Raw genomic sequence first — 8,874 nt, 5'->3', positions numbered from 1 at the left:
CGCTGCCTTGATACGATAATTAGTATTCAGGATCGTTATTATAAGCTGTAACGAGTAGCCGGAGGGAAATTTAAGAAGCGATGAGAAAGTTTAATATTAGACTACTACTTTAAGAAAAATAAATAAATAAATAACATAAAAAGAAAAATAAATGCAAGTAAATTCGTTTTGAAGGAAAGAAAGAAGGACAACGTAAAGAAAAGAATGAATGATTGACGAAAGATACTGACTGACTGATTGACTGACTGGTGGACTGATTGACTAACAGATTGCTTGACTGACTGATTGACTGATTGATTGTTTGATTAGCTGATTGAAAGGCTGATTAGATTGTTGACTGACTGGTTGATTGAATGACTGACAAAGTGATACTAAACACGATGATTATAACTCAGAATTACCACGAGTTAGCAAAGTTTTGGAGGGAAAATTATGACGCAATCCGAGAGTTTAGTGTCGAAAAGTTCCTCTTAGAACAAACCTTTGCGTCAACAGAGCTGTGGATGCTAATAATTTGCTCTGATATCTCATTAGTTAAAATAAGACCAGAAAAAAAAAAAAAAACTTTCAAACTACAACTTAACGATTATTATTTTAACTACTTAATGGCTCATTTGATGTAGTTCCTTTCCCTCCAATTTCTGTGCCTCGGTGCTTTTTACAACTTGACAATCTTTGTGTTGCTTCAGAAGTGCATAAGTGAAAAGTGCAAGTACTTATAATTTCTCATGATGCTTTATTGCACTTTTTTACCATTAGAGTTCCCGGAAATGAAATGTAAATTATGCAAGAGGCGGAAGAGAGAGAGAGAGAGAGAGAGAGAGAGAGAGAGAGAGAGAGAGAGAGAGAGAGAGAGAGAGAGAGCCATCCTACACACACACACACACACACACCTGGAGCAACATGTGTCGATGTTTGCTTTTCTGTTTTTTCTCTCACATCCTGTCTCGGTGAAAACTGACACACGGGTAAATGACTGGAAAAGTGGCTGATTGCTCTAGACTCTCTCTCATTACTACTACTACTACTACTACTACTACTACTACTACTACTACTACTTAGATACAAAACCTATACATAAGATTTTTTGTAAATGATATTGTATGGTTCAGCTTATTATAAGTATACATTTTTAATGAAGATTTACTGACTGACTGACTGACTGACTGATTACGAAGATTGACTGACCGACTGACTGACTGACCGAATACGAAGATTGCCTGAGTGACTGACCGACTGAGTGACTGACTGACTACGAAGACTGACTGACAATGTATGAATGAATAACTCACTACTACTACCACTAGTCTACTACTACTACTACTACTACTACTACTATTACTACTACTACTACTACTACTACTACTACTACTACTTCTTCTAACACTACTACTACTACTACTACTACTACTACTACTACTAACTCTACTAGCGCTTTTTATAATACCAAGATGAACATTTAAATAAACCATCAACTCATTTTCATTATCTCTCTTACTCCTCATCCACTCAACCAGAGATTTCTTACACCACCTGTCTCCATCACCTCTCTTTTTTTTTCCCTTCTATTCATACTTTGCCTGCCTTCACTTATCTAAACCTTATTTCTTTCCCTATACATACACATAATTACAATCTCTCTCTCTCTCTCTCTCTCTCTCTCTCTCTCTCTCATTGATAAATTAAATAACAGATTTCTGAATACGGACCTAAAAAGCTCTGAGATGAATCAGTGAAATACAAAGGAAAGTCTCACTCATGTTCGAACCACCCAGTGAAGAAAGTAAAGAGTCAACAACTGGTTTCGAAGCTTCATGTTGGAAAGTGATGATCTGGAGAGAGAGAGAGAGAGAGAGAGAGAGTTCTGGTTCCGTTCATAACACGGGACCCAGATGTTTCGAGCCTACCAGTGAGGCTTCGAATACCACAACGAACAACTTATGAACCCAAGATTTAAAACATTAGATGTCTCTCTCTCTCTCTCTCTCTCTCTCTCTCTCTCTCTCCAGAATGATGATGTGAATAACAATGCAAAAAGTTATTATTATTATTATTATTATTATTATTATTATTATTATTATTATTATTATTATTATTATTATTACTATTATTATTATAAGAAGAAGAAGAAGGAAAGAAGAGGAAGAAGATCTCGCCGAAAGATATAATCGATTTAGTACAAAAGAAGTGCTTATTATTATTTTTTTTTCTCTCTCTCTCTCTCTCTTCTTCCTCACCATCATTTTCCTGTCACAAGATTCCAAGATTCACGCTTCAGGTAACAAACAATCAAGGTAATGGAGACAAATAATATACAAAATATATCTTTATTATTTTCCTCAGTGCATAAATACATAGTACAAGAAATTAAAAACCCTATCGCTAGAAAATACACACACATGAAAAAGAAAAAAATATCAGAGGAAAATAGAAAAAGAAAAAAAAATCTGAATACAAATACAGACAGAAAAAAAAACTTCAGAATTTTCGAAAATACATAATAATCTCAAATTTCGCGACACATTATTTTGAGTTTTGTTTGTTTGTTTGTTTTGTAGGAAAATAAATCAAGGCCAGTGATTTGTGTCTTGATGTCTGTGAATTCTTCTAGGGATCGAGGAGGAGGAGGAGGAGGAGGAGGAGGAGGAGGAGGAGGAGGAGGGGGGGGAGGAGGAGGAGGAGGAGGAGGAGGAGGAGGAGGAGGAGGAGGAGGAGGAGGAGGAGGAAAAAGAAGAAGAAGAAGAAGAAGAAGAAGAAGAAGAAGAAGAGAAGGTAAACAGTAAACAAGTAGGAAGGAAAGGAAAGAAAAGAGAAAGAGGTAACAAGTTATAGAAAGCTTTAAGAAAACAGAAACAAATAATGGCTGTGAGGAGGAGGAGGAGGAAGAGGAGGAGGAGGAAAACAAGCCATATTTCCAGTGTCTCCTTTCCTTTCCTATTCTTTCTTATTCTCTCCTCTCCTCCTGGCTGTTTTTTATCAAGTTTTCTGTCTTAGCTTCAAGAATCTCCCTCCTGTTCCTCTCTTGCCGTTCACTCTTCCTCCAGTCCTCTCTCCCCTCACTTGTTGTCTCCCTCCGTCCTCCCTTTCCTTCTCGATGGCTACACTGCTACACAAAAGCTGGCGACGCAACGCTTGATAGATCTCTGTGGTAACTCAACTATCAGTCAACTGTCTTATGAGCATTTAGTGCTTGCGTTACTCAGCCAGAGAACGCAATAACGAAGACCACTGCAATGACGCGATTGTTTGAAGTACAGACGGTTTCAAAGTTCAGGTATTGTTTAAGGTAATTATGGTAGTTTATCGTGACTTCTGCTAAGAAATGTTTAATACTCATCGTTGGTCCTCAGGCAGTGATTAGTAACAGACGGTTGTTGTGTTACTCAATGTTACGATTGTTTCAAATATAAACAATTCCAAAGTATTTTAGCTAAGATACTTTTTTTGTTTCAGTAACTTTCGCTGTATCTTCAAGAGGTGTTTAGCGTTTGCAATATACCACAAGACCATCACAATAACTCACAATATTACGACTGTTCAAAACGCAGAGTTTCAAAGCACGGGAATGTGAAATTAGGTGACGAGAATATGAGGTCATTTAAATTATGGAAGACTTCAAAACAGAGGCAGTTCACAGTACACGAAGATTTACAGCAAAGAGTACTGAGTTACAATAGCTGCAGAAGACCGTTCAATGCAGACAGTTCCAAAGTACAGGAAGATCATAAGAAGTAAGTAGATATCACCGTCTTAGCTACGGAAGAACGTACGTATATAACAGAGCATCAACCCCAACCACGGGAGGCGATGATTGAAAGTTGACGGTACAGCATTGGATTGTTGTGACAGATGACAGGCTGTGACCATTGGCCCTACCTGCTTTGGCTCTCTCTCTCTCTCTCTCTCTCTCTCTCTCTCTCTCTCACAATTCCAAGCCAGGACAAAGTATATCGCCCTGCAACACTCCATCCCGGCTCACACACACACACACACACACACACGCACACACACACACACACACCTGTCGCACGTTAATTACATCTTATTATCACCGTGAACCTCATCATTCCGTTACACCTGTCGCACATTAATCACACCTGAAACTCGCTGATTGCACCTGCCACACGTTAATTAATTCAATCGTTCTGACATTCATTCAAATATAACTATTACACGTTACTTACGAGCATTTTATTCTTAGTTCTTTATTCGTGTCAAGCGCAGGTTAGATATCAATTGTCTCGTGGCATCTTGCGGTTACCTTTTGAAATACGAATAATTTAGTTTCGCTCAGGTAATATTAATTCATGACATACGGAACACCTCATCCTGCGTCAGTCTTTCTACTTTCTCGGTAAAAGACAAAACGAAACGTAACTAACATTGCTGCTAGATCTTAGCGGACTGACTGATCGACTGACCGACTAACAGACTGACATTAAATACGCAGCAACAAGATCATAACGGATGAAAAGATAAAATAAGGATACTGACATCGATACTAACTAGAAGGATCTCACCACACACGCACACACACACCACTATATGGGGCAGGAGTTGAGGCAGGTGCGTGTAGCGTGTGTTGAGGTCAGAGCAGGACTAACCGTGACCCTGACCCCGACCCTCCCTCTCTCCCTGGCCGCCTCCAGCCTCTGATACATTTCCGGTTTCAAATCCAGTTTATGATCCGGCTGCCGCGTGCACGTCGAATTCAGGGTCGTGCTTCAGGTGAGTCACAAGAGTCCGTCCACCTGTCTGGGCCACACACCTGCTTACCTGTATACCTGTCTACACACACACACACACACACACACACACACACACCTGTTTCGTCCATCACACATCTGTCTAACTATGCATCTACCCACCCAGACATTTGTTTTACACACCTGTCTATCTGTGTAGCTGCCCATCCACACACCTGCCTTCTATACCCGCTAACACAGACACCCTCCTCGCCAACAAACCTGCCTATCCGCACACCTGTCTGTTTACACACATGACCATAAGGCCTAGGCAGGTGTATTTATACCAACACTTTACACGATACATCAAAGGTGACACACACACACACACGCACACAGGTAGATCGGTATGCTGGCGAGGCTTACGTACATGGAAACTCAATATATTTAGCAACACACACACACGCACACATACACACATATGAAGTCAAGTCAAGGCAAACTTTATACAAGGAAAAAGTCGAGTCATTAACTTTCATACGCCGTAACGCTTCGGTCACAGGATGATGCAAGAAGGAGAAAGGACACTGAAGGGAGCTGAGGAGTGTCGGAGGGAGCTGTCTATAGATACTGAAGGGAAGGTTTACATTATACATTATAGTTTGTTGGGAGTTTCTGGCGTGCACACGATGGAGGGGCTGAATTACCCATCCAGCCCTTGCCTAACGCCTGTTCGCCACTACTGCAATAGGGCGTGGGAGTCTTGGCCGCGTGGTGAAGAGGAAAGTCCGCCCGTCAGTCCCAAGCAGGAGTAACAGGTGAAGGAACCATGACACGAGTTCACCTGTTCACCTGTTCACCTGTTCACACTCCATTCAGACCCTCGCCAGTTCTGTTTATCCTCACGTGACAGAGACGAGTGGTTGACTGATTGGTTTAAGGCGCCACAACGGAGTCACATAACGCCGTGTGTCAGTGAGCCCTTACCAGACATAGAACCCAGCCGCAGGTCCAGCCAGTTATAAATTAGGACATAACAAACAGAGGCGAAGTGTTATTAAATATTGTAACGTTTGTAAGTATAAGGGTGAAGAGTTGTATATTTTAACACTTATTCCTGTGAGTGTTTAAAGTTAATAAATATTGTAGTATTTGTAACTGACGATAAAATTAAGTTAGTATTGTAAAACTTCACTGGAAATATGGTTAATAAATATTGCAAAAATCTGTAGTTATAAAATACTGTAAAACCAGCAACACTGAAGAAAAAGAAGAGTGAGTCTGTGAGGATCAAGTGAGGGCGTGGCGGGCGGGGAGAGCAGGGAAGGGAAGGGAAGGCGTCGCTATTTCACACACACCCTAATACTTATGCACAATTGCCTCCAGCCTCTTCCGCACACTCTCCCTGTCCGTGATGGCGTACTTCTTGGCGTGAGGCGGCCCCGCGGTGTCCTCTTCGCCCTTATCCGCCGCGAGCTTCTCCTGGATCACGTTGATCAGGCGGTTCAGGATGGCGGAGTCCTCGGAATTCACCTCAAAGGACTCTGGCAGCCTGCTTGGGGTTGGGGACGGGGCTGGCGACGGGGCTTGCGACGGACGGGAGGACGGGCTGGAGGACGGACGTGGGGAAGCGCGGCGTGTTCCTGTGACTGCTGGAGGTGACGAGGCTGCTGTGACCCTAGGCGTGGGTCGTGCAGTGCTGGGACGCCTTCCCCTGGGGCGTTGACGGCGGGTAGAATCCACGGCCGCGGTCTGCGTGCGTGTGGGCGTGCCGCGAGTACGTGTAGGTGCTACTCGTGTCCGTGTCCGTGAAGGCGTGGGGTGGGTACGTGTCGGGGTGAGGCGTGTCCGTGTAGGCGTTGGATTGACGAGGTTGGACGTTGACCCGTGAGAGGAGAGAGAGGAGGCGAGCTGTGGCTGCTCTTCCTTCTTCACGTCCTTGTGGTGCTTCCAGTTCTCGCCGCGCCTGATGCCGTCCAGCACAGACTGGCCAATCTCCGGGCCGGCGCGGATCGGCCCCACGGACTGCCTCAGAGACTCAAAGTTCGGGTGTTGGTCGTAGGAGATGCTGGCGGTGTAGCCATTGCTGCCCGCCCGGTAGGTCACCGTCTGCAGCCTGTTGTCTGGGAGGGCCACACGGAAGCGGCCGCGCGTCTCTTGCCCTAGACGCGCCTCCTCCCGGTCTTGGAAGTTCTTGTACTCCGGAGCGTCGACGGCGTAGGCGAAGGAGTACGAGGCCTGTGGGTGGGGAGAAAACGGGGTTAGGGGGAGCTTGGGAGGGGGGATGAGGAAGGGAAGAAAGGTGGCAGGGAAGGGCGGTAGCTGTAGGTAAGAGAGGAAAGTTGGAGAAGGGGAGATGAGAAGGAAGGAAGGAAGGAGGAGCGTCAGGCAAGTGATGTGTCCTGTATTTGTTGTTATTGTTGTTGTAGGTGGTGGTGGTGGTGGTGGTGGTGGCGGTGATGTTATGAACTGTCATTATGCTTTTTTATGATCTTATTTCTATCTCATTTTGAACACTGCAATGCTCGTAATGAAGATATATATTAACATTAAAATGCAAAATGCTGAAAAATGTACAAAAAAAAATCTAAAATCTCTCTCTCTCTCTCTCTCTCTCTCTCTCTCTCTCTCTCTCTCCCGCGGCCAAGGAAGCATCTGCCACACCATCTGGCAAATCACGCAAAAAACCCAAACTAGTATCAAGGTTTTGTACTTTCTCCACCTACTTTCTTCCAAATCATCACACACACACACACACACACACACACACACACACACACACACACACAAACACCTTGCTCCACAGACCAGCCAGACACCACCACCATTTCCTGCAGGGGATAACTTGGGCCCCCGTCACTCCCCCTTTGATAATGTAGAAAGTAGAGAGGGGAAGAGAAGAAATATACAGAAATTCATAGAAAAAGAACAAACACAAAACGACGTCAATTTATCTATCTGTCTATCTATGCACCTATCTATTTTATCTAAGTACCTACTAACCTATCTATCCATCTATCGGAGGAGGAGGCGTGGAAAACAGACATATATAATCTACAGCACGTTACTAACCACTACCCAGCCACCCACTACCTTTCCCCCTCACGCCCATCGCCACCACCCACAGGAACGCCCTTGTTACGCAGCCACTGACCGCAGGGCGTGGCGGGCGTGGCGTGGGAGGGTACAAGACCTTTCCACCACCATCACCACCACCACCACCAGTACCTTCTAATCACCTCACACTCATTAACTCATTATCTAGTTACTCTTGCAAGGTACCGGGCGGGGCTGGTATGGTAAGTACTTCCTGTGCCGGGATTCGAACGTGGACAAAGGGGACTCGGAACAAAGGAGGATAGATCTCTTGAAGGCCGAGGAAGGAGGGAAGGGAAAGACACTGTAGGAGAGACACGGGGAAGAGATAAATGGAGGGAATAGTGATGAGAGTGAAAGGAAGATCTGGTGGTGGAAGGGAAATGAAGGGAAAGTAAAAAGGAAAAGTATTGTGTGAAATGTGAAATGTGTTGATTGCATGTAGAGAAGACTTTGTTGTTTATTGAGTATTTTGAATTTTGATACTTTTTTTCTGGGAAGGGTTGGAGAGACAGAGAGAGAGAGAGAGAGAGAGAGTTTAACAGTTAATATGTAGCTGTAAAATTAAGAGAAAATACAAAATGGAAGAGATCAAGAAAAAAAAAAAGTAAAAAGAACAAGTCACAGAAGCAGAAAAAGATGACAAGGAACAAAAAAGAAAAAAAAGAAAAACAGATAATGATGATGAGGAAAAAAAAAAGACTCTAACCAAGAAAAACAACACAAAAAAGGAAAGTACACAATTAGAGAAGGAGAAGGAGGAGGAGGAGGAGAAAAATGAAGCAACAACTGGCCAACAAAACACAAAAAAGGAAAGTACGCAATTAGAAGAAGAGGAGGAGGAGGAGGAGGAGGAGATGAGTAAAAAGAGCATTGACCACTGGCGCAACGGTATCTTCTCCCTCCCCCTCCCCCTCTCCCTCGCGTCTCTCTCAAGTCCTGCCAGTTTGTTGAAGGTCTGAAGGTCTGAGGGACACGCAGCGGCCTTCACTTCCCTCCCTCACCACCACCATCACCGCCACCACCACCAGCGCCACCTCGTCACCTCCCGCCATTACTGTTTAGCTTAATCATCGTGAAATGACCACAAAAT

At 43.9% G+C, this 8,874-nt stretch overlaps 1 protein-coding gene across 3 annotated transcripts in view; it reads right to left on the bottom strand.

Moving 5' to 3' along the window:
* Window positions 1-2,313: 2,313 nt before the first annotated feature.
* The window catches only part of LOC135089268 (uncharacterized), a 77,537-nt gene continuing 70,976 nt past the window's right edge, over window positions 2,314-8,874 (bottom strand). For all 3 annotated transcript variants that reach the window (XM_063984730.1, XM_063984729.1, XM_063984731.1), the window contains one exon: window positions 2,314-6,923. In XM_063984730.1, the coding sequence (XP_063840800.1) occupies window positions 6,045-6,923 (879 nt within the window). In that variant the 3' untranslated portion in view covers window positions 2,314-6,044. The remainder of the gene's footprint in view (window positions 6,924-8,874) is intronic.

Source organism: Scylla paramamosain, chromosome 32 (assembly GCF_035594125.1).
Source record: "Scylla paramamosain isolate STU-SP2022 chromosome 32, ASM3559412v1, whole genome shotgun sequence".
NCBI classification, from domain to species: Eukaryota; Metazoa; Arthropoda; class Malacostraca; order Decapoda; family Portunidae; genus Scylla; species Scylla paramamosain.
Note: the sequence above shows the minus strand (reverse complement) of the source record. Positions and strands in the feature narration are given on the sequence as shown.